Below are 26,392 nucleotides of genomic sequence, written 5' to 3' on the forward strand. Positions count from 1 at the left end.
GAGTGTTTTATTAAACCATATAAATCCTACAGCTTCTACTGACACATAAATGTAGAACATCCAGGCCAAACTAGAAGTCAGTATACCAGTGTGTCAGAGCCAAGTGTAGTTTGAATCCTCTCTTTCTCTGCTGTGTATCTGTATACCCTCCTTTTCTACACTTTCATGACGGTAATAGTGGCATCTAGTGTCTGAGAGAAGTCAGGATCAAATCAGCTCATCTGACACCAGCTTCATGTAAACAACTTCTCAAATCAACAAATCAAACAAAAGAGCATTACAGTAAGGTCAGAGGTCATCTATTTTATTGTTTTAGATCAGTTTTAATGGAGTGCTGATGACTCGATGTTGGCTACTTATTAGTCTTATTGCATGCTGAATGACTTATTTCCAAAGGAACTTATGAGCACATTTCTGGTAAACACAAGATTTAAAGTGGTGCTTTTGTGTGATTCTTTGTGGAGGAACTCATGGTGTCTCACAGAAAGAAAGCTTGGAGCTGTTAATGGTATTGTTGGCTGTTTTGTTGTTACAGAATTTCTGTCTGAGGGGAAAGCGCAAAGTCAGCTGAAGTAAGTGTTTCCAGTAAGAGGAGGGGAAGAGGATGGGTGGGATCATGTGTCATTTTTGAGAAATGAAACTTTACACGTCTACAAGGAAACTCGAACGTTGATTTCCACAGACGACACAGACTTCTCGGCAGGTAAAGTTGAAGTGCTCTGATTCCTTTTATGATCTTATTAAAATGTACGAAGACATTTCCTGGTTCCCTGTAGTTATAGAAGGGCAGGATATAATTGTCTTGGTAAATACTCTGAGCTTAAATATAACTTAAAAGAATCTTAACAGCCGGTGCCCAGAGGAAACATATCACCATGACAATAAGGTTACTATAGGACAGATCCCAATGCTAATTATCTGGGCTGTGTTTGACAGTGGCAGGATCTCCTAAATGTTGTTTTCTTCTAGTGTCAAATGGGCACCACCAGCGTATGTTACAATTCCCAAAGCTTTTGTTTTACCCACCAAACTGATAGTGTTAATATGACTGTATCCAGTCTATTTATACACTTTGAACTTCTTCCTTTTCATCATTGTTAGAGGAATAATCCACCCTGAGATACTCATATTGGCTGCTTCCCAATGCCAATTACTGTAAATCTAATAGACTACAGGCATGACAGCTGGTGATTTTCCACAGGAAGTTCTCCCTGTGTTTCTGTTTTCATCATCTACCTACTGTTAGCTATCAAAAAAATACAATAAAATACATTTTAAACAAAGTTATCGAGTGAAGGTCATTGTGGGCTTTCACTAAAACTACTAAAGTTGCCAGAAACTGGTTTGTTAGAGTTCAATAAAGGGCATAAACTAATCAGAGAAAATCACTGCAAACAACACAGTATGTACAAACTGTTACACATTGAATCCACAAAAGCATTTAATGTAAGTCTTGACCAATATTTTCCAAAGTGTCACACCTCTGCACAACCACGTGTTGGACAGAGATAATAAGAATTTTGAACACCAAAAACCAAGAACCACTTGAAAACTAACCTTCTAGTCAGGGAAATGTTTGCCACTTTGCAAAAATGTTAGTTTAAATATTGAATTTATGAACATTAGATCATTTTCTACTAAATCACTCATGACTTTGTAAGTCTAAATGAGGCATCACCTCCAAATTATACTAATTTACATGTGTCAAGTGAATCAAGAAGAGGTGGGGGCATTACTGCTGTATATGAATCCAGATCATTAATGCTAAATCCATTCAATACCTCTGTTTTTACGTCATTTGAGGTACTATTATGCACTCTAAGTTACACTCATTTTATATAGCAAGTTTGTATTGACCACCAGGTCCTTATCAACAATTTTTATCAGAGTTTTCTGCCTTTCTTTGTGTGTCAGCCCTTCGATAGCCTGGCGACCTGTCCAGGGTGTACCCCGCCTTTGCCCAATTTCAGCTGGGATGGGCTCCAGAGAGAGACTCGAGTCTGCTGTAACCACCAGCCCTGTTGCCAGTTCACTGATAACTTCAATCTTACACTGATGGACGCGCTTAATTCAGTCGCCCCCCTGTCCGCTAGAAAAACTAGACTAAAACCATCTCCCTGGTACAATCGAGACACTCAATCTCTTATGACTTTGACTTTAGTCAAAAATGTACACCGATCAGCCATAACAATAAGACCACTGACTGGTGAGGTGAATAACATTGATTATCTCGTTACAATGGCACCTGGCAGTGGGGGATATATTAGCCAGCAAGTGAACATTTTGAACTTTGTGTTGGAAGCAGAAAAAATGGGCAAGCGTAAAGATGTGAGTGACTTTGACAAGGGCCAAATTGTGATGGCTAGACGACTGGGTCAGAGCATCTCAAAAACTGCAGCTCTTGTGGGATGTTCCTTGGACCTAACAAAAGTTGTCCAAGGAAGGAAAACCGGTGAACCGGCGACAGGGTCAGACCCCAGACTCATTGATGCACGTGGGGAGCGAAGGCTGGCCCGTGTTGTCTGATCCAACAGAAGAGCTACTCTAGCTCAAATTGCTGAAAAAGTTAATGCTGGTTCCAATAGAAAGGTGTCAGAACACACACTGCATCACAGTTTGTTGCGTATGGGGCTGCGTAGCCGCAGACCTGTCAGGGTGCCCATGCTGTCATAATGTTATGGCTGATCGGTGTAAGTTACCTACTTGATTTACACATTTTTTGGAGTTTGAAATTGAAAATCCTAACTATCAAATCCTTTCCTCTCGTGTAGACATGGCCTCAGCCAGCAGCCTCCCATGTGACGAACAGCTCCTGTGTTCAATCTGTCTGAATGTGTTCACTGAGTCGGTCTCTACTCCATGTGGACACAACTACTGCAAGACTTGTATAACGGGCTACTGGGCCAGCAGTGAACGGACACAGTGTCCCCTCTGTCTGAAGAAGTTCCGCAGGAGACCACAGCTTCAGGTCAACACAGGGTTCAGAGATATGCTGGAGCATTTCAAAAACACGAAGGTGAGAGATGAAGATAACACCCTAGCAGAACCAGGGGAGGTGCCCTGTGACATCTGCCTCGTGCCGAAGCTCAAGGCCCAGAAGACGTGCCTGGTGTGCTTTGCCTCGTACTGCCAGCCTCACCTGGAGCCTCATGAGAGAGTCGCAGCCCTTAAGAAGCACCAGCTGATCGACCCTGTGTCAAACCTGGAGGACAGGGTGTGTAAGAAGCACGACAAGGTGTTCGAGCTCTTCTGTCTCGATGACCAGATGTGTGTTTGTTACCTGTGCTTGAAAGACGACCATGCAGCGCACCAAGCCGTCCCGTTAGAGCATGCATTCAGAGAGAGGAAAGATCAGCTGGACTATGTGATGTCAGAGATAAAAATGATGGAAAACACTAAATTCAGGAGTCTTATTGAAATCATATGCTTAGTTGAAAAGAGCGAGAACGAGTCAGAGAAAGAGATGGCATACATTGCTGAGGTTTTCACTGCTCTACTGGTCTCTTTGCAAAGAAGCCAGGCTGAGCTGATTGCGGTGATCCAGGAGAAGCAGAAAGCAGCACTGAAGCAGGCTGCAGACCACGTGATACATCTGGGGCAAGAAGTTGATGAGCTGAGGAGGAGAAGGTCCGAAATGGAGCAGCTTTTACAAACAGAGGACCACCTCCGCCTCCTGCAGAGCTGGTCGTCTCTCTCGCACACTGAGGACCTGTTGGACCCTCTGTCCGACTCCAGCGCTCCACTTACACCAGACCTCTTTGACATCAGTCAGCAGTGTTGTCTGGGGATGGTGAAAAAAGCACTGGCTCAGATGGAAAAGACACTCAGTAATGAGATGGAGGAGCTTATTCATGAGGTCAGGTTATCTGATGGTTGTGAACTGCCTGTTGGAGCTGAAAGACCGATGACAGATGAGTTTGTTAAAGAAGTGTGGACTCCGCCTCAGTACAAGCTGATGAAGATCCGGCAGTTAGATGCAGTGGATGTGACTCTGGACACTTACACAGCCCATTCCAGGCTCATGGTGTCTGAGGATGGGAAACAACTGACATTTGGTGATGGTTTCCTGTCTTTCCTTGCTTTTTTCAGGACAGTATCTGAATGTCAACCCTTAATCCTTGGGAAAGAGGGTTTTTCCTCAGGCAGGTTCTACTATGAAGTTCAGGTCAGTGGGAGTAAAGGTTGGGTACTGGGAGTGGTCAAAGAGCCCTTAAACAGGGAAATGATTTCCTTACCCATGCCGAAGGATGGAGGCTGGACACTTTGTGGAATCTACAACCAGGATGGGGAATGTTTAGCTAATAGTTTTAGCCCAGCTACCCTGCACGTGAGGCGAAGGCACCAGACAGTTGGTGTGTTTGTAGATTACGAGAAGGGAGAGGTCTCCTTCTATGACGTGGACGCCAGGACTCTGATCTACTCCTACTCAGGGTGTGCCTTCAATGAGACCAAATCATCACTCAAATCTTTTCTCCATTTTTTTACTGGCACTCCGTTAAGTAACAGATCAAAGCTCTACCCTATTTTTGGTATCTTTGAAGATGATTATGACAGCAGGCTCGTAATCACTCCTGTAGCCCGCACAACTTACACATACCACAAAGGTCTATATCAGTGGTGAGAGGATGTGTAACTTGTACCGAATAGTTTTCTCATGTCAGATTTGAGAGCTCTATTAACAAATTAGAGACTGTAGTAATAGTAGTTGTATCACACATTACAAAAGGACAATACAACTCAGTGTAAAATATATATTCTTTCATTTAATTCTAAGTTTTCTTTTTGTTTTTCCAGCCATATAGCAAAAAAAAAAGTCTTTAACTGAACAAAGCAAGTAAAGTCACTTACCTGACAGGTGGTGGTGAGGTTCATTTCAAAGTTATATCAGTCGTACACTATATTTACATTCATGTTGCAATACCAGTATCTGACCAGGAGATGGAACCATTGTTTAACCAGCACTCTGGTCTGTTTCTCAGAGATGCTACTGTAGGAGGAAACAAGGAGTGGACAATGGTATCAGAGGAACCCAATTTCACCTTTGTCACTTCCAAAAGTGTGTTTGATATACAGTATAGGTTTAAGTACAAAATCTCTAGTCATTCCATTCATCATTAAAATCATTTTTTAATGCAAAAATGCCAAGAAAAATCTCTGTTTCTAGCTTCTCAGATGTGAATATTTGCCTGTTTTCTTAGGCTTATGTGATAATAAATTAAATATATTTTGATTTTGAACTTTTGTTCAGACAAGAGAAGCTACTTAAATATGTTAATATGGGCTTTCCACAATTGTGTTAGACATTTTTCAAGGTCTTCTGTCATTTTACAGACCAAACGATTAATCAAGAAGATAATCAGCATGTTAATCGATAAAGAAAACAGTCATTAGTCGCATGTTTAACTTTTGGGCTCAAGGTTAGGCTTACATAGCCTGTGGGGTTGCACCACCGTTGGGGTTTATGAAATTGTGATGGACATTTTTCAAGGTCATCTGTCATTTTATAGACCAAACAACCAATTTATTGACTGGGTTCACAGTAACAGTTGACATTACTGAACATCTGCTATATGCTAAGTATCAATAATCTTGTTCATCACTGACTTCTTTGAATTGTATTATACAATGGTGAGCAAATGATATATAAACTTTAATGTTTTCATCACTTTATGTGGAACCCTTTCACTATAGGGTCCATATTACACTCTTTTTTGGCTTTTTTGAAGGCCAAGACATCTGGCAAGCTTAGCCAAAACATATCTGATACATTATCTTCAAAACCAGGTGTTTCTGTGTGTACTATGCATCTGAAATGTATTACAGCTTAATAAAAGAATCTTAAAAATTTGCCTCTCTGACCTTTGTGTTTTTTTTCTGTTTCCACAGATTACATTGATTGAGTTCTGTTGGCCTTGTGTCTTGCTCGTCGGCAGTATCTTTTGTTCTCATTAAAAAAGGAGGACCTTTTAGTCTTTCTGTACAATGATAAAGCCACCAGTAAAACTTTCACTGATTAGCAGAGACATTTCAGAACTTTACATTACTACAAATCAAACATACTGAGTGTGATACAGGTTTGTGGTTAAATATGACTCAAGGCTATGACATTTCTACATTTGAGGAGTGTTTTATTAAACCATATAAATCCTACAGCTTCTACTGACACATAAATGTAGAACATCCAGGCCAAACTAGAAGTCAGTATACCAGTGTGTCAGAGCCAAGTGTAGTTTGAACCCTCTCTTTCTCTGCTGTGTATCTGTATACCCTCTTTTTCTACACTTTCATGAGGTAACAGTGGCATCTAGTGTCTGAGAGAAGTCAGGATCAAATCACCTCATCTGACACCAGCTTCATGTAAACAACTGCTCAAATCAACAAATCAAATCAAAGATCATTGAATATTATAACAATTCTGAATATTTGGTACTTTATTAAGTCAGATGGAGACATTTTCTTTATGCTTGCTGTGTCACAGTAAGGTCAGAAGTCATCTATTTTGTTGTTTTAGATCAGTTTTAATGGAGTGCTGATGACTCCATGTTGGCTACTTTACAACAAATAAAGGAAAAGTCGGGTGAGGTATCTATCAGATAATACAATGTTGTCAGTTTTCTATCATATATGCCCTTGTCTGCACTTTGTCTCTGCCCTCTGTTTTTAGTTTTGGTGTAATTTTCCACATTGAGGTAATCACAGGCAGAGCCCATGAAGGACAAAGACAAGACCTGATGGATCTCTCGAAGTTGATCAGTGAAAGCAGCCTGCTGGATTTTCCTCCTAATGGTTAATATGTATGGGCTGGGGAGGGCAAATATGCAGCCCTCCAAATAAAGTGAATTGGCCCAAATTAGTAGGAAACAGCAGCTAGATTCAGTTTTGGCTTAATCTCTAGAAACAAACTTTATGATACTTAACACTAGGGTTGCCCCCTCTTAGTCGATAAGTCAACTAATCTGTCGTTTTGGTCTGAACCGACTAAGATTTCTTTAGTCGATCAGTCATTTTTATGCTTATTTCATGCTGAATGATTTATTTCCAAGGAACTTATGAGCAAATTTCTGGTAAACACAAGATTTAAAGTGGTCTTTTGTGTGATTCTTTGTGGAGGAACTCATTTTCACAGATATGTCAATTAAATCAGCTAAATGATTAGTCGACAAAATCGTATGAGTGTTGTATGAGTCAACTAAGGATTTCTCTGGTCGAGGACAGCAATACTTAACACTATAGTAGGTCGGTTGTAGTAGTAATGACATGCTTGTTTTTTGCCTGTTTCTTTGCAATAATGGATGTAAGTTGTTGTTTCAGAAGGAAAGCTTTTTATTTGTGCATATATTATAGAGGATTTTCCTCCATCATCTTGGTTTAAACATGTCTGGACTGTAAAGTTGCAGAATTAGGCCTGCAGTTTTGGTGTTTTTTTTCAAAAAATATGATTGTTTGAGGTGTCTTCTTTAGTCACAGTACCCCATGTGGCCTCACAGAAAGAAAGCTTGGAGCTGCTAGTGGTATTGTTGGCTGTTTGTTGTTACAGAATTTCTTTCTGAGGGGAAAGCGCAATGCTGCTAAAGTCAGCTGTAGTACGTTTTTCAAGGGAGAGGATGGGAAGAGGATGGGAGGGATCATGTGTCATTCTTGAGAAATGAAACTTTACACGCCTACATTGAAACTCGAAGGTTGATTTCCACAGACGACACAGACTTCTCGGCAGGTAAAGTTGAAGTGCTCTGATTCCTTTTATGATCTTATTGAAATGTACATTTCCTGGTTCCCTGTAGTTATAGAAGGGCAGGATATAATTGTCTTGGTAAATACTCTGAGCTTAAATATAACCTAAAAGAATCTAACAGCCGGTGCCCAGAGGAAACATATCACCATGACAATAAGGTTACTATAGGACAGATCCCAATGCTAACTATCTGGGCTGTGTTTGACGGTGGCAGGATCTCCTAAATGTTGTTTTCTTCTAGTGTCAGATGGGCACCATCAGTGTATGTTACAATTCCCAAAGCTTTTGTTTTACCGACCAAACTGATCGTCAACTAGAGTTGCGTCAAACTGGTTTGACTGGTTAGAGATCAATAAGGGACATAAACTAATCAGGAAATGACTACAAACAACACAGTATGTACAGGTGTTCTGGCAACAAACTGTTGCAACTATGTGTTGCCTTCATGGTGTTAAAATGGACAGAGATAATCAGAATTTTGAACTCCAAAAACCAAGAACCACTTGGAAACTAACCTCCTAGGGAGGGAAATGTTTGCCACCTTGTAAAAATGTTACTTTAAATATTTAATTTCTGAACATTAGATCATTTTCTACTAAATCACCGCTTATTCATGACATGATAAATGACCAGAATCTTGCTTTTTATGGGCCTATGTGAAACCTGGCTAAAGCCAAATGACTTTGTAAGTCTAAATGAGGCATCACCTCCAAATTACTGTAGTTTACAAGTGTCACGTGAATCAAGAAGAGGTGGGGGCATTACTGCTGTATATGACTCCAAATCATTAACATTAAATCAAGTCTGCTGTAACCTCCATAGATAAGCCCTGTTGCCTTAATAAGTTCACTGATAACTTCAATCTGACACTGATGGACACTGGTTTAATTCAGTCGCCCCCCTGTCCGCAAGAAAAACTAGACTAAAACCATCTCGATCTCTAATGACCTTGACAAAAATGTAAGTTACCTACTTGATCTACACATTTTTGGGGTTTGAAATTGAATTTCCTAACCATCAAATCCTTTCCTCTCGTGTAGACATGGCCTCAGCCAGCAACCTCCCATGTGACGAACAGTTCCTGTGTTCAATCTGTCTGGATGTGTTCACTGAGTCGGTCTCTACTCCATGTGGACACAACTACTGCAAGACTTGTATCACGGGCTACTGGGCGAGCAGTGACCGAACACAGTGTCCCCTCTGTCTGAAGAAGTTCCGCAGGAGACCACAGCTTCAGGTCAACACAGGGTTCAGAGATATGCTGGAGCATTTCAACAACATGAAGGTGGGAGATGAAGATAAAACCCTAGCCAAACCAGGGGAGGTGCCCTGTGACATCTGCCTTGTGCCGAAGCTCAAGGCCCAGAAGACGTGCCTGGTGTGCTTGGCCTCGTACTGCCGGCCTCACCTGGAGCCTCATGAGAGAGCCGCAGCCCTTAAAAAACACCAGCTGATCGACCCTGTGTCAAACCTGGAGGACAGGGTGTGTAAGAAGCACGACAAGGTGTTCGAGCTCTTCTGTCTCGATGACCAGATGTGTGTTTGTTACCTGTGCTTGGAAGACGACCATGCGGCGCACGAAGCCGTCCCGTTAGAGCATGCGTTCAGAGAGAGGAAAGTCCAGCTGGACTATGTGACGTCAGAGATAAAAATGATGGAAAACACTAAATCCTGGAGTCTTAAGGAAATGAAATACTTAGTTGAACAGAGCAAGAAAGAGTCAGAGAAAGAGATGGCAGACATTGCTGAGGTTTTCAATGCTCTACTGGTCTCTTTGCAAAGAAGCCAGGCTGAGCTGTTTGCGGTGATCCAGGAGAAGCATAAAGCAGCACTGAAGCAGGCTGAAGACCACGTGACACATCTGGAGCAAGAAGTCGCTGAGCTGAGGAGGAGACGGTCCGAAATGGAGCATCTTTTACAAACAGAGGACCACATCCGTCTCCTGCAGAGCTGGACGTCTCTCTTGCACCCTGAGGACCAAATCAACCCTCTGACCCACCCCACCCCTCCACTTACACCAGACCTCTCTGACATCAGTCAGCAGTGTTGTCTGGGGATGGTGAAAAAAGCAGTGGCTCAGATGGAAAAGACACTCAGTAATGAGATGGAGGAGCTTATTCATGAGGTCAGGTTATCTGATGGTTGTGAACGGCCTGTTGGAGCTGAAGGACCGATGGCAGATGGGTTTGTTAAAGAGTTGTGGACTCCGCCTCTGGACAAGCTGATGATGATCCAGCAGTGCAATGCAGTGGATGTGACTCTGGACACCTACGCAGCCCATCCAAGACTCGTGGTGTCTAGGGATGGGAAACAACTGACATTTGGTGATGGGTTCCTGTCTTGGCTTGCTTTTTTCAGGGTAGGATCTCAACGTCAACCCTTAATCGTTGGGAAAGAGGGTTTTTCCTCAGGCAGGTTCTACTATGAAGTTCAGGTCAGTGGGAGTAAAGGTTGGGTACTGGGAGTGGTTAAAGAGCCCTTTAACAGGGAAATGACTTACTGTCCCAGGCCGAATGATGGAGGCTGGACACTCTGTGGAATCTACAACCAAGATGAGGAATGTTTAGTTAATAGTTTTAGCCCAGCTACCCTGCACGTGAGGCAAAGGCACCAAACAGTTGGTGTGTTTGTTGATTACGAGAAGGGAGAGGTCTCCTTCTATGACGTGGACGCCAGGACTCTGATCTACTCCCACTCAGGGTGTGCCTTCAAGGAGACCAAACCATCACTCAAATCTTTTCACCATTATTGGACTGGCACTTCCTTAAGTAACAGATCAAAGCTCTACCCTATTTTTGGTATCTTTGAAGATGATTATGACAGCAGGCTCGTAATCAAGCTGTAGCCCGCACAACTTGCACATTGGTCTACATCAGTGGTGAGAGGATGTGTAACTTGTACCGAATAGTTTTCTCATGTCAGATTTGAGAGCTCTATTAACAAATTAGAGACTGTAGTAATAGTAGTTGTATCACACATTACAAAAGGACAATACAACTCAGTGTAAAATATATATTCTTTCATTTAATTCTAAGTTTTCTTTTTGTTTTTCCAGCCATATAGCAAAAAAAAAAGTCTTTAACTGAACAAAGCAAGTAAATTCACTTACCTGACAGGTGGTGGTGAGGTTCATTTCAAAGTTATATCAGTCGTACACTATATTTACATTCATGTTGCAATACCAGTATCTGACCAGGAGATGGAACCATTGTTTAACCAGCACTCTGGTCTGTTTCTCAGAGATGCTACTGTAGGAGGAAACAAGGAGTGGACAATGGTATCAGAGGAACCCAATTTCACCTTTGTCACTTCCAAAAGTGTGTTTGATATACAGTATAGGTTTAAGTACAAAATCTCTAGTCATTCCATTCATCATTAAAGTCATTTTTTAATGCAAAAATGCCAAGAAAAATCTCTGTTTCTAGCTTCTCAGATGTAAATATTTGCCTGTTTTCTTAGGCTTATGTGATAATAAATTAAATATATTTTGATTTTGAACTTTTGTTCAGACAAGAGAAGCTACTTAAATATGTTAATATGGGCTTTCCACAATTGTGTTAGACATTTTTCAAGGTCTTCTGTCATTTTACAGACCAAACGATTAATCAAGAAGATAATCAGCATGTTAATCGATAAAGAAAACAGTCATTAGTCGCATGTTTAACTTTTGGGCTCAAGGTTAGGCTTACATAGCCTGTGGGGTTGCACCACCGTTGGGGTTTATGAAACTGTGATGGACATTTTTCAAGGTCATCTGTCATTTTATAGACCAAACAACCAATTTATTGACTGGGTTCACTGTTACAGTTGACATTACTGAACATCTGCTATATGCTAAGTATCAATAATCTTGTTCATCACTGACTTCTTTGAATTTTATTATACAAATGTGAGCAAATGATATATAAACTTTAATGTACCCTTTCACTATAGGGTCCATATTACACTCTTTTTTGGCTTTTTTGAAGGCCAAGACATCTGGCAAGCTTAGCCAAAACATATCTGATACATTATCTTCAAAACCAGGTGTTTATGCATGTACTATGCATCTGATATGTATTACAGCTTAATAAAAGCATCTTAAAAATTTGCCTCTCTGACCTTTGTGTTTTTTTCTGTTTCCACAGATTACATTGATTGAGTTCTGTTAGCCTTGTGCCTTGCTCGTGGGCAGTGTCTTTTGTTCTGTGGACCTTTTAGTCTTTCTATACAATGATAAAACACATAAAAGCCACTAGTAAAAGGAATCACTAATTAGCAGAGACATTTCAGAACTTTACATTACTACAAATCAAACATACTGAGTGTGATACAGGTTTGTGGTTAAAAATGACTCAAGGCTATGACATTTCTACATTTGAGGAGTGTTTTATTAAACCATATACAGTAAATCCTACAGCTTCTACTGACACATAAATGTAGAACATCCAGGCCAAACTAAAAGTCAGTATACCAGTGTGTCAGAGCCAAGTGTAGTTTGAACCCTCTCTTTCTCTGCTGTGTATCTGTATACCCTCTTTTTCTACACTTTCATGAGGTAACAGTGGCATCTAGTGTCTGAGAGAAGTCAGGATCAAATCACCTCATCTGACACCAGCTTCATGTAAACAACTGCTCAAATCAACAAATCAAATGAAAGAGCATTACAGTAAGGTCAGAGGTCATCTATTTTATTGTTTTAGATCAGTTTTAATGGAGTGCTGATGACTCGATGTTGGCTACTTATTAGTCTTATTTCATGCTGAATGACTTATTTCCAAGGAACTTATGAGCACATTTCTGGTAAACACAAGATTTAAAGTGGTGCTTTTGTGTGATTCTTTGTGGAGGAACTTATGGTGTCTCACAGAAAGAAAGCTTGGAGCTGTTAATGGTATTGTTGGCTGTTTGTTGTTACAGAATTTCTGTCTGAGGGGAAAGCGCAATGCTGCTAAAGTTAGCTGTAGTACGTTTTTCCAGGGAGAGGAGGGGAAGAGGATGGGAGAGATCATGTGTCATTCTTTATAAATGAAACTTTACACGCCTACATTGAAACTCGAACGTTGATTTCCACAGACGACACAGACTTCTCGGCAGGTAAAGTTGAAGTGCTCTGATTCCTTTTATGATCTTATTGAAATGTACGAAGACATTTCCTGGTTCTCTGTAGTTATAGAAGGGCAGGATATAATTGTCTTGGCAAATACTTTGAGCTTAAATATAACTTAAAAGAATCTAACAGCCGGTGCCCAGAGGAAACATATCACAATGACAATAAGGTTACTATAGGACAGATCCCAATGCTAACTATCTGGGCTGTGTTTGACAGTGGCAGGATCTCCTAAATGTTGTTTTCTTCTAGTGTCAGATGGGCACCACCAGTGTATGTTACAATTCCCAAAGCTTTTGTTTACCAACCAAACTGATAGTGTTAATATGACTATATCCAGTCTATTTTTGACCTCCTTCCTATTAGTCATTGTAAGAGAAATAATCCACCCTGACCCAACCCTCCTATTGGCTGCTTCCCAAGTGCCAGTTAAATCTAATAGACTACAGGCATGACAGCTGGTGATTTTCCACAGGAAGTTACTCCTGTCATCTATCAAAGCATAAAATGCCACAAAAATAAAATAAAATATTTTTTTAAAAGAGTTATCGAGTGAAGCTCATTGTTAGCTTTCACTAAAACTACTAGAGTTGCGTCAAACTGGTTTGTTAGAGATCAATAAGATACATAAACTAATCAGGAAATGACTACAAACAACACAGTATGTACAGGTGTTCTGGCAACAAACTGTTGCAACCATGTGTTGCCTTCATGGTGTCAAATGGACAGAGATAATCAGAATTTTGAACTCCAAAAACCAAGAACCACTTGAAAACTAACCTCCTAGGGAGGGAAATGTTTGCCACCTTGTAAAAATGTTACTTTAAATATTGAATTTCTGAACATTAGATAATTTTCTACTAAATCACTGCTTATTCATGATAAATGACCAGAATCTTGATTTTTATGGGCCTAACTTGTTGAGAACTCAAGTCTGCTGTAACCTCCATAGATAAGCCCTGTTGCCTTAATAAGTTCACTGATAACTTCAATCTGACACTGATGGACACTGGTTTAATTCAGTCGCCCCCCTGTCCGCAAGAAAAACTAGACTAAAACCATCTCGATCTCTAATGACTTTGACAAAAATGTAAGTTACCTACTTGATCCACACATTTTTGGGGTTTGAAATTGAATTTCCTAACCATCAAATCCTTTCCTCTCGTGTAGACATGGCCTCAGCCAGCAGCCTCCCATGTGACGAACAGTTCCTGTGTTCAATCTGTCTGAATGTGTTCACTGAGCCGGTCTCTACTCCATGTGGACACAACTACTGCAAGACTTGTATCACGGGCTACTGGGCCAGCAGTGACCGGACACAGTGTCCCCTCTGTCTGAAGAAGTTCCGCAGGAGACCACAGCTTCAGGTCAACACAGGGTTCAGAGATATGCTGGAGCATTTCAACAACATGAAGGTGATAGATGAAGATGGCACCCTAGCCAAACCAGGGGAGGTGCCCTGTGACATCTGCCTCGTGCCGAAGCTCAAGGCCCAGAAGACGTGCCTGGTGTGCTTGGCCTCGTACTGCCGGCCTCACCTGGAGCCTCATGAGAGAGTCGCAGCCCTTAAGAAGCACCAGCTGATCGACCCTGTGTCAAACCTGGAGGACAGGGTGTGTAAGAAGCACGACAAGGTGTTCGAGCTCTTCTGTCTCGATGACCAGATGTGTGTTTGTTACATGTGCTTGAGAGACGACCATGCGGCGCACGAAGCCGTCCCGTTAGAGCATGCGTTCAGAGAGAGGAAAGTTCAGCTGGACTATGTGACGTCAGAGATAAAAATGATGGAAAACACTAAATCCAGGAGTCTTAAGGAAATGAAATACTTAGTTGAACAGAGCAAGAAAGAGTCAGAGAAAGAGATTACAGACATTGCTGAGGTTTTCACTGCTCTACTGGTCTCTTTGCAAAGAAGCCAGGCTGAGCTGATTGCGGTGATCCAGGAGAAGCAGAAAGCAGCACTGAAGCAGGCTGAAGACCACGTGATACATCTGGAGCAAGAAGTCGCTGAGCTGAGGAGGAGAAGGTCCGAAATGGAGCAGCTTTTACAAACAGAGGACCACCTCCGCCTCCTGCAGAGCTGGACGTCTCTCTTGCACACTGAGGACCAAATCAACCCTCTGACCCACCCCACCCCTCCACTTACACCAGAACTCCCTGACATCAGTCAGCAGAGTTATGTGGGGATGGTGAAAAATGCAGTGGCTCAGATGGAAAAGACACTCAGTAATGAGATGGAGGAGCTTATTCATGAGGTCAGGTTATCTGATGGTTGTGAACGGCCTGTTGGAGCTGAAAGACCGAAGACAGATGGGTTTGTTAAAGAAGTGTGGACTCCGCCTCTGGACAAGCTGATGATGATCCAGCAGTGCAATGCAGTGGATGTGACTCTGGACACCTACGCAGCCCATCCAAGACTCGTGGTGTCTAGGGATGGGAAACAACTGACATTTGGTGATGGGTTCCTGTCTTGGCTTGCTTTTTTCTGGACAGAATCTCAATGTCAACCCTTCATCCTTGGGAAAAAGGGTTTTTCCTCAGGCAGGTTCTACTATGAAGTTCAGGTCAGTGGGAGTAAAGGTTGGGTACTGGGAGTGGTCAAAGAGCCCTTAAACAGGGAAATGATTTACTTTCCTATGCCGAAGGATGGAGGCTGGACACTTAGTGGAATCTACAACCAAGATGAGGAATATTTAGCTAATAACTACCCTGCACGCTCGGCTACCCTGCACGTGAGGCGAAGGCACCAGACAGTTGGTGTGTTTGTAGATTACGAGAAGGGAGAGGTCTCCTTCTATGACGTGGACGCCAGGACTCTGATCTACTCCTACTCAGGGTGTGCCTTCAAGGAGACCAAACCATTACTAAAATTGTTTCTCCATTTTATGACTGGCACTCCCTTAAGTAACGGATCAAAGCTCTACCCATTTTTTGGTATCTTTGAAGATGATTATGACAGCAGGCTCGTAATCACTCCTGTAGCCTGCACAACTTGCCCATAGGCCTACATCAGTGGTGAGAGGATGTGTAACTTGTACCGAATAGTTTTCTCATGTCAGATTTCAGACATGTTAACAAATTAGAGACTGTAGTAATAGTAGTTGTATCACACATTACACAAGGACAATACAACTCAGTGTAAAACATATATTCTTTCATTTAATTCTAAGTTTTCTTTTTGTTTTTCCAGCCATATAGCAAAAAAAAAAGTCTTTAACTGAACAAAGCAAGTAAAGTCACTTACCTGACAGGTGGTGATGAGGTTCATTTCAAAGGTACATCAGTCGTACACTATATTTACATTCATGTTGCAATACCAGTATCTGAACAGGAGATGGAACCATTGTTTAACCAGCGTTCTGGTCTGTTTCTCAGAGATGCTACTGTAGTAGGAAAGAAGGAGTGGACAATGGCATCAGAGGAACCCAATTTCATCTTTGTCACTTTCAGAGGTGCGTTTGATATACAGTAAGGGTTTAAGTACAAAATCTCTTGTCATTTTGATAATCAATTAATCATTAAAGTCATTTTTAATGCAAAAATGCCCCCAAAAATCTCTGTTTCTAGCTTCTCAGATGTGAATATTTGCCTGTTTTCTTAGGCTTGTGTGATAATAAACTAAATATATTTTGGTTTTGAACTGTTATTCAGACAAGAGAAGATACTTAAATATGTTAATATGGGCTTTCCACAATTGTGTTGGACATTTTTCAAGGTCTTCTGTCATTTTACAGACCAAACGATTAATCAAGAAGATGATCAGCATGTTAATCGATAAAGAAAACAGTCGTTAGTCGCAGGTTTAACTTTGGGCTCAAGGTTAGGCTTACATAGCCTGTGGGGTTGCACCATAGACTGTATATGAGATGCACCACATTTGCTTCTTTGAATTTTATTATACAATTGTGAGCATGTAATATTTATGTTTTGATCACTTTATGTGAAACCCATTGACTTCAGGGTGCACAATACACTCATTGCACTTCTAAATACAAGCTTTTTCTGAAGGTCAACGCAACTGGCATATTTGGCCAAAACATATCTGATAAACAAGGGTTAAAACCAGGTTTTTATCATGTATGTACTATGCATCTGATATGTAATATACAGCTTAATAAAAGTGTCTTAAAAATGAGCTTCTCTGAACTTTTTTTCTGTTTCCTCAGATTATATTGATTGAGTTCTGTTGGGGTGTCAGGTGCCTTGCTCATGTGTTCTGTTCTGATTAGAAAAGGAGAACCTTTTAGTCCCTCTTTACAATGATAAAAACACATAAAAGCCACCAGTAAAAGTTTCCACTGATCAGGTTATAGAGACATTTCAGAAGAGAGCGCTGGTCCACCACTCCTGGAGTTTTTCTCTCAAGGGGAACTTTAGCCAGCCGACTATTTATACCTCAGCTGTCTGACTGACTGGCGCCCTGGGAACTGGGACACTGTGTGTGTGTGTGTGTGTGTGTGGTCAGTGTCTAGTTGGAAAGATTTCTTTAGGATGATGTGTAATTGTGTGTGAGAGAGACAGGCAGAGAAAGAGACCTGGGAGGCCAGGGTGACCAGCTATGAAATATGTCACATACTCCAGTCAGACACTGTTTGTGGGTCATTCACTCATCAAATACAGACTGACAAGAAGTGTGAACATACATAGGTCCAATGCATGGATGCAAAAATACTTATAAGCATCAAACTAAAAAGATGAGAGGCCTCTTCTGTAAGAGTGAGGAAATTATATGTATAATAATGACTTTAACATTACTAAAAACCAAGCGTACTCAGCGTGATACAGGTTTGTGGTTAAAAAGGCCATGCCATTTCTACTTTTGAGAGGTGTTATTTTATTGAACCATATAAATGCCAGAGCTTCTACTGACCCACACAGCCCACCGTCACTGATCTAGGACCCCGGACTGAATGTAACCCCGGTCATCATCTTCTCCTATGGCCATCTCACAGCCAAATAAACACAATAACAACACTGTTAAATACAGTTAAGAGGTACTTATCATAGCGTTATCCATTTTATGCCACTTTATACTTCTACTCCTACTTCAGAGGGAAATATTGTACTTTTTTAGGTAACAGCCACTTACAAATTAAGATTTTACACACAAAACATTCAGGAATCTTAAGAAATTTGATGCATCACTATAGATTAAACAAGCCAAGATTATATAATAGTAATAGTTAAAAATAAACTCAACCAATTACAACAATAAAATGCTGCTTGCACATTAACTCATTGGTAATATATTAATCTAATATATAAGCGTCACAGGTGGCATTTTTCTGCATTGTGTAATGTTATTTTTGATACTTAAATTACATTTTGTTAATAATACAAACTTTTACTTTAGTAACATTTTTACATTTAACATTAAAAAAATGTTTACATTACATTTTTTATATCTTTTACTTGTAAAGGAGTATTTTTTACAGTGTTTTCTACTTTAATAAGAAAGTAAAGGATCTGAATACTTCCTCTATTAGCAAGCTGATAAATCATTTATCTGAACCAGTGAATTTCATCATCAGTTATCCACATAAGATGCTAATGTAACATCAGTTACTGAACACATTATATTTTTAGGTCATAGATGACCATAGTAATTTATGTTGTTACAATATACAGTGGAAAGATATAGCCTATATATTTTAGTAGGAATAATTCCACATTGTTATTTTGGACTTGAAGAATTAAGTTGTATTATTACATGCAGTAATTATTCCATTATCATTTATAGCACTTAAACTGTTATTTTATTTATATATTGCTATACATACTAGGTCTAGTAATGCTAGTAACTTTAGTTCCTACCTGGCATTGTCTGCCGGGGGGACAGGTGTGAGTGTAACAGACTCGGAGTCGAGTCACCCCAAGAGAACGAGTCACCCAGAAAGAGAGAAGTTTGTTACAGTATTAGTGTTGATTAAAGAAGATAAACACGAGAGAAATTGTAGCCGGACTGGAGAAAGAAAGTAGGGTTAAGCTAAATTTACAGGATATAAAAATAAAGAAGTTTTTCCTTATGAAATATTGATAATTATGAATTAGCATCATTAGCATACTCAGCTGAGAGGGAGCGGGACGAGGGGAGTGGTGATGTGTCGGCGCGAACGAGCCGGTTCTTTGAGCCGGCTCTTTTAAGTGAACGATAAGAGCCGGTTCCCGTCCGTGTTTAATTGTTTAATTAATTCAGGGCAGAATGATAGGACGATCTTCTCCGCGCACTGACTGTGACTGAATGTTGTATTAATGACCATGCGACGTCCATGCGACCCATCAGGTGATGACAGACAAGGATCATACCATCAAGCAGGGAGGGGCGGGGTGCATGGCGCGCTGACGGTCTACAGGTACAGAGAAGGAGGAAGAGGAGGAGAGAAAGAGAGAGACGAGTGTGGTGCGCGAATAGCAGACAAGATGAGTGACAGTCGGAAACGAAGCAGCATGTATAATTACGGTATTCTGGAAATTAAAAGGTTTAGTATAATTATATTGAATAATTTAAAGGGACTGTTTGTAACTTTTTAAGCGTATAAATGTACCAGGTCGGAAACCCATGCGCGCTCGCATAAATGCGCGCTCGCACATATGCGCGCTCGCACATATGCGCGCTCTGAGAATATCTAGTGAATGTACAATGGACGTGCTAAAATAAATGCTGCAGCTCCTCCAGACCAACAGAGGTTTTCCGTGAAAAACGCTATCGCCTCCGGGCGCAGTCGGGAGGCGATAACGTTTCTCTTCCTGCTTCAGCCTCGGCACCAACCCGCTTTTGCTGAGGCAGGACAAGCCAACACTAGGATCAGCATTGATTCATGGAGAGACCTTCGTCTGGTCAGGTAACATTACTGCCAAGCAGCTGAAATATAGAGTGATATTGTGGTTTTAGCTGACGTGTGTCTCCTCACTGTTTTGAGAGATGCTCGTTCATGTCTATGTAGAGCGAGCAAACGTGAACCCGACGCTGACTTTCGTTGACTTAATGGCCAAAGGTGTCGCTGTTAACAAGCATTTCTGAAAGTTACAAATAGTCCCTTTAAGTGATATATGTGCACACATACTAATCATAGGTCAAAACTGCGCTAAATTTGGCTGAATTTTAAAAAGGCAGAAGTGGTAAAATGAAGAGCCGTTTGGGAAGCCGAAAGAGCCGGCTCTTCTTGGTGAGCTGAGCCAAATGATCTGGCTCACTAAAAAGAGCCGGAATTCCCATCACTAGTAGAGGGTGGAATACGTCTCGGGGGCGCGCTTTTCCAACGTCGTGACGTCACGGGAGCGCCCTAGCAGAGCAGTTGGAGGAGCCACCACCAGTAGGTAGAGAGAGAGAGAGCTGGCAGAGACAGAGAGGAGGGAGAAGACAGACAGAAGAGACAGACAAGGAGACACGGTACGAGACAGGAAGACAAGCCTTGAAAGAGAGCAGCCTTTCACCTCGGTTGACCAGTCTGTTACCTTGACAACAGCGGACTAACTGACGAGGAGATGTGACTGGCCTTTTCTTTTTCTGTTTGTTTCCACACGGAGCTTATTTCACAACCGACGGGGCAGCAACGTAAACACAGTGACCACAGCCGCAGTGAGTACTGGAAGTTAGGAGTGTGTGCACATGAATGTCTTATTACACAGGCCCTACGTGTATGTATGTATGCATGTATGTATGTATGTGTATTACGTGGTCACCTCACCGTGTGCGTCGTCTGTGTGTTTGTGGAGTAAAAGCATAAAACGGTGATGGCTGCTTTGAGGTGCAGCAGTGTTTCAGGTCAGCTGTGTGAGAGACCTATACTATACTGTGGACGTGTTTCTGCTACACTTGTCATGATACATTTAGTATTTTTCAGCCCATTCAACACGACTTCCTCCTGTTTTTTGTGTAGCTACACAGCCAGAGAGGCTTCCCCCTCTGGAATAACAAGCTAATAACACTAAGTCTTGTCTCTGTACCTCTATTATCAATGTGTTCACTGTGTTGCAGGCTGCAGAAGAAGTGCTGCTGACACACACACATCATTGCTATAATAATAATCCTGTAATATTCTTCTACAGCCACCAGTTTAGGGACATTATAACACTTTATAGTGCTCCTGTGATATTCCTAATATTCCATTGGGGGACTTGAAGTGTGCCTGTAGTCAGTATTAAAGGTACTATATGTAACAATTAATAACAAGGCTTTTCTGAAAGTTACATATAGTACCTTTATGTTTCATCTCTTGCTTTAATATTCCCAGGGGGACTTTTACAGTCAATTTTGTTTTCTATTTCTATTTGTTTTGCACAATTTAAGACTATACAACATAACAACAAAAATAAATGAATAATATACAGTGCAGGAAGAGGCAAAATAAACCCCACTGGGCTTATCTGAAGCCTCCACCTAGAGACAAGATTAATATAAAGAAATAATATGACTACATAATAGTGATAACAAACAATTAGGACAAGATTAGTATAAAATAAATAATATGACTACATAATAGTGATAACAAACAATTAGGACAAGATTAGTATAAAATAAATAATATGACTACATAATAGTGATAACAAACAATTAGGACAATATATATATATATATAATAACAACAATAACAATACAGTAAATATATCAAAAAAGATGTGTGTGTGTGTGTGTTGCGTGGAAGTGTATGGTTAGTGTTTGTGAGGAGGATATTGATTTAAATATCTATAAAGACTTCTGGGCAATCGTAACCAAACAACATTGTGGGTGGGAAAAAATAAAAAACATAAAAACAGATACATGGACAACATGGGGGAAAGCAATTACAAAACAGCAATTAAATGACCCTTTAAGAGTCTTTTGAAACATTTGACAGATGAACAGTTTATTGATAGATTTGAAAAGCTACTCTATAACTGGCTGCAGAAGAAGTGCTGCTGACACACACTCACATCATTGCTATAATAATAATCCTGTAATATTCTTCTACAGTGCCAGTTTAGGGACATTATAACACTTTACAGTGCTCCTGTGATGTTCCTAATATTCCCCTTGGGGGACTTGAAGTGTGCCTGTAATAATAATAATAATAATAATAATTAAAGCTGCAAGCAGCGATGATCGGGCCCTCGCCCACGCGCGCACGTCGGGGGAACGCGCACTTCGGGGCACGTACATGTCTTCAGGGCAAGACTCTTATAAAACATGTCAAATTTGGGGAAGATTGGACAATGTACAGCCAATTTACAACAACTTCCTGTTTCCTGTAGGGGGCGCTATGACTATCACGCATAATACCACATATATGTCTTCAGGCCTGGTCCATTATCCAGCTTGTGAAGTTTGGAGCAGATTGGACTATGTAAAGTCAAGTAACAACAGCCTCCTGTTTCTTGGCGAAAGGCGCTTTTTCGCCGCCACGCCACGGCAACATGGTTCGATAACTTTTTGATCTTTTGATAAGTTTTCATCCCAAAGGTCTTAAGATACTACTGACCAAGTTTGAGGTAGATGTGATTAATTTCTGAGGCAGAGTACATCAATGTGTAAAACATGATATTTCCTGTTACCACTAGGTGGCGCTATGACTGTGAGTCAAAATTTGCATATGGATGTTGTCAGACAGGGACCTTTATCAGGCATGAGAAATTTGGAGCATGTAGGTTAATGTACGACAAAGTTACAACAACTTCCTGTTTCTTGGCGAAAGGCGCTTTTTCGCCGCCACGCCACGGCAACATAGTTCGATAACTTTTTGATCTTTGAGTAACTTTTCATCCCAAAGGTCTTAAGATACTACTGACCAAATTTGAAGTTGATCGGATTAAATCTCTAGGAGGAGTTCGTTAAAGTACAGCGCCTGGATATGGTAAAAAAACGCCATAAAATCCAATATGGCCGACTTCCGGTTGGGTTTACGGTATACCTCCAAGAGGCTTTTATTTACGTCTCATAATGGTACATATACCTACCAAATTTCATAAATTTAGGTGAAACGTGTCGTCGGGGCTACTCAATAGGGGGCGCTAGCGAGCCAATTTGCCACACCCGAGCACGAAACCCATATCAGATATTTATTTCACGCACGTTTTATCTTGCATGAGAAATTTGGAGCAGATTGGTTACTATACGCCAAAGTTACAACAACTTCCTGTTTTTTGGCGAAGAAGCTTTTTCGCCGCCACGGCAACATGGTTCGATAACTTTTTGATCTTTTGATAAGTTTTCATCCCAAAGGTCTTAAGATACTACTGACCAAGTTTCAGGTAGATGTGATTAATTTCTGAGGCAGAGTACATCAATGTGTAAAACATGATATTTCCTGTTACCACTAGGTGGCGCTATGACTGCGAGCCAAAATTTGCATATGGATGGTGTCAGAGAGGGACTTTTATCAGGCATGAGAAATTTGGAGCATATAGGTTAATGTACGACAAAGTTACAACAACTTCCTGTTTCTTGGCGAAAGGCGCTTTTTCGCCGCCACGCCACGGCAACATAGTTCGATAACTTTTTGATCTTTGAGTAACTTTTCATCCCAAAGGTCTTAAGATACTACTGACCAAATTTGAAGTTGATCGGGTTAAATCTCTAGGAGGAGTTCGTTAAAGTACAGCGCCTGGATATGGTAAAAAAACGCCATAAAATCCAATATGGCCGACGTCCAGTTGGGTTTACGGTATACCTCCAAGAGGGTTTTATTTACGTCTCATCATGGTACATATACATACCAAATTTCGTAAATTTAGGAGAAACGTGTCGTCGGGGCTACTCAATAGGGGGCGCTAGCGAGCCAATTTGCCACACCCGAGCACGAAACCCATATCAGATATTCATTTCACGCACGTCTGACACGTGTGCAAAATTTCAAAACGCGTTCATTATCCCAAGCACCTCGTTTTCACGCGCAAAGACAAGGAAGAATAATAATAATAATTAAAGCTGCAAGCAGCGATGATCGGGCCCTCGCCCACGCGCGCATGTCGGGGAAATGCGCACGTCGGGGCACGTACATGTCTTCAGGGCAAGACTCTTATAAAACATGTCAAATTTGGGGAAGATTGGACAATGTACAGCCAATTTACAACAACTTCCTGTTTCCAGTAGGGGGCGCTATGACTATCACGCATAATACCACATATATGTCTTCAGGCCTGGTCCATTATCCAGCTTGTGAAGTTTGGAGCAGATTGGACTATGTAAAGTCAAGCAACAACAGCCTCCTGTTTCTTGGCGAAAGGCGCTTTTTCGCCGCCACGCCACGGCAACATAGTTCGATAAGTTTTTGATCTTTTGATAAGTTTTCATCCCAAAGGTCTTAAGATACTACTGACCAAGTTTCACGTAGATGTGATTAATTTCTGAGGCAGAGTACATCAATGTGTAAAACATGATATTTCCTGTTACCACTAGGTGGCGCTATGACTGTGAGTCAAAATTTGCATATGGATGTTGTCAGACAGGGACCTTTATCAGGCATGAGACATTTGGAGCATATAGGTTAATGTACGACAAAGTTACAACAACTTCCTGTTTCTTGGCGAAAGGCGCTTTTTCGCCGCCACGCCACGGCAACATAGTTCGATAACTTTTTGATCTTTGAGTAACTTTTCATCCCAAAGGTCTTAAGATACTACTGACCAAATTTTAAGTTGATCGGGTTAAATCTCTAGGAGGAGTTCGTTAAAGTACAGCGCCTGGATATGGTAAAAAAACGCCATAAAATCCAATATGGCCGACTTCCGGTTGGGTTTACGGTATACCTCCAAGAGGGTTTTATTTACGTCTCGTCATGGTACATATACCTACCAAATTTCGTAAATTTAGGGGAAACGTGTCGTCGGGGCTACTCAAAAGGGGGCGCTAGCGAGCCAATTTGCCACACCCGAGCACGAAACCCATATCAGATATTTATTTCACGTACGTTTTATCTTGCATGAGAAATTTGGAGCAGATTGGTTACTATACGCCAAAGTTACAACAACTTCCTGTTTTTTGGCGATGAAGCTTTTTCGCCGCCACGCCACGGCAACATGGTTCGATAACTTTTTGATCTTTTGATAAGTTTTCTTCCCAAAGGTCTTAAGATACTACTGACCAAGTTTCAGGTAGATGTGATTAATTTCTGAGGCAGAGTACATCAATGTGTAAAACATGATATTTCCTGTTACCACTAGGTGGCGCTATGACTGTGAGTCAAAATTTGCATATGGATGTCGTCAGACAGGGACCTTTATCAGGCATGAGAAATTTGGAGCATATAGGTTAATGTACGACAAAGTTACAACAACTTCCTGTTTCTTGGCGAAAGGCGCTTTTTCGCCGCCACGCCACGGCAACATAGTTCGATAACTTTTTGATCTTTGAGTAACTTTTCATCCCAAAGGTCTTAAGATACTACTGACCAAATTTTAAGTTGATCGGGTTAAATCTCTAGGAGGAGTTCGTTAAAGTACAGCGCCTGGATATGGTAAAAAAACGCCATAAAATCCAATATGGCCGACTTCCGGTTGGGTTTACGGTATACCTCCAAGAGGCTTTTATTTACGTCTCATCATGGTACATATACCTACCAAATTTCGTAAATTTAGGAGAAACGTGTCGTCGGGGCTACTCAATAGGGGGCGCTAGCGAGCCAATTTGCCACACCCGAGCACGAAACCCATATCAGATATTCATTTCACGCACGTCTGACACGTGTGCAAAATTTCAAAAAAAGTTCATTATCCCAAGCACCTCGTTTTCACGCTCAAAGACATAATAGAATAATAAGAATAATTAAAGCTGCAAGCAGCGATGATCGGGCCCTCGCCCACGCGCGCACGTCGGGGGAACGCGCACGTCGGGGCACGTACATGTCTTCAGGGCAAGACTCTTATAAAACATGTCAAATTTGGGGAAGATTGGACAATGTACAGCCAATTTACAACAACTTCCTGTTTCCTGTAGGGGGCGCTATGACTATCACGCATAATACCACATATATGTCTTCAGGCCTTTTCCATTATCCAGCTTGTGAAGTTTGGAGCAGATTGGACTATGTAAAGTCAAGTAACAACAGCCTCCTGTTTTTTGGCGAAGAAGCTTTTTCGCCGCCACGCCACGGCAACACGGTTCGATAACTTTTTGACCTTTTGATAAGTTTTCATCCCAAAGGTCTTAAGATACTACTGACCAAGTTTCATGTAGATGTGATTCATTTCTGAGGCAGAGTACATCAACGTGTAAAACATGATATTTCCTGTTACCACTAGGTGGCGCTATGACTGTGAGTCAAAATTTGCATATGGATGTTGTCAGACATGGACCTTTATCAGGCATGAGAAATTTGGAGCATATAGGTTAATGTACGTCAAAGTTACAACAACTTCCTGTTTCTTGGCGAAAGGCGCTTTTTCGCCGCCACGCCACGGCAACATAGTTCGATAACTTTTTGATCTTTGAGTAACTTTTCATCCCAAAGGTCTTAAGATACTACTGACCAAATTTGAAGTTGATCGGGTTAAATCTCTAGGAGGAGTTCGTTAAAGTACAGCGCCTGGAAATGGTAAAAAAACGCCATAAAATCCAATATGGCCGACTTCCGGTTGGGTTTACGGTATACCTCCAA

The 26,392-nt window shown here is 41.1% G+C and overlaps 4 protein-coding genes across 14 annotated transcripts in view; all 4 read left to right on the forward strand.

Moving 5' to 3' along the window:
• Window positions 1-578: 578 nt before the first annotated feature.
• Window positions 579-5,848, forward strand: LOC119482830 (E3 ubiquitin-protein ligase TRIM39-like). The gene is made up of 2 exons (XM_037760709.1): window positions 579-703; window positions 2,772-5,848. Exon 2 carries the CDS (start codon window positions 2,774-2,776, stop codon window positions 4,619-4,621), a length of 1,848 nt encoding a protein of 615 aa, XP_037616637.1. The 5' UTR covers window positions 579-703; window positions 2,772-2,773; the 3' UTR covers window positions 4,622-5,848.
• A 1,802-nt stretch (window positions 5,849-7,650) lies between these two features.
• On the forward strand, window positions 7,651-16,956 carry LOC119482831 (E3 ubiquitin-protein ligase TRIM39-like). Of its 3 annotated transcripts, none has more exons than XM_037760712.1 (2): window positions 7,651-7,714; window positions 13,992-16,956. In XM_037760712.1, exon 2 carries the CDS (start codon window positions 13,994-13,996, stop codon window positions 15,821-15,823), a length of 1,830 nt encoding a protein of 609 aa, XP_037616640.1. In that variant the 5' UTR covers window positions 7,651-7,714; window positions 13,992-13,993; the 3' UTR covers window positions 15,824-16,956. The 3 variants fall into 3 exon arrangements, with proteins under 3 accessions (XP_037616640.1, XP_037616638.1, XP_037616639.1); XM_037760710.1 differs by lacking the exon at window positions 7,651-7,714 and adding an exon at window positions 12,476-12,808; XM_037760711.1 differs by lacking the exon at window positions 7,651-7,714 and adding an exon at window positions 13,756-13,911.
• Window positions 8,647-11,822, forward strand: LOC119482832 (E3 ubiquitin-protein ligase TRIM39-like). The gene has a single exon (XM_037760713.1). It carries the CDS (start codon window positions 8,775-8,777, stop codon window positions 10,575-10,577), a length of 1,803 nt encoding a protein of 600 aa, XP_037616641.1. The 5' UTR covers window positions 8,647-8,774; the 3' UTR covers window positions 10,578-11,822.
• Window positions 16,957-20,079: 3,123 nt separating the features above from the next.
• Window positions 20,080-26,392, forward strand: part of LOC119482486 (ELKS/Rab6-interacting/CAST family member 1-like) — a 175,987-nt gene continuing 169,674 nt past the window's right edge. For 5 of the 9 annotated variants that reach the window (XR_005205442.1, XM_037760016.1, XM_037760014.1 and 2 more), the window contains exon 1: window positions 20,082-20,400. The gene's annotated coding sequence lies outside the window, so the exon portion shown is untranslated. Of the gene's footprint in view, window positions 20,401-26,392 lie in introns of all 9 variants that reach the window. The other 4 variants (XR_005205441.1, XM_037760013.1, XM_037760015.1 and 1 more) reach the window with 2 other exon arrangements.

Source organism: Sebastes umbrosus, chromosome 23, assembly GCF_015220745.1.
Source record: "Sebastes umbrosus isolate fSebUmb1 chromosome 23, fSebUmb1.pri, whole genome shotgun sequence".
NCBI classification, from domain to species: Eukaryota; Metazoa; Chordata; class Actinopteri; order Perciformes; family Sebastidae; genus Sebastes; species Sebastes umbrosus.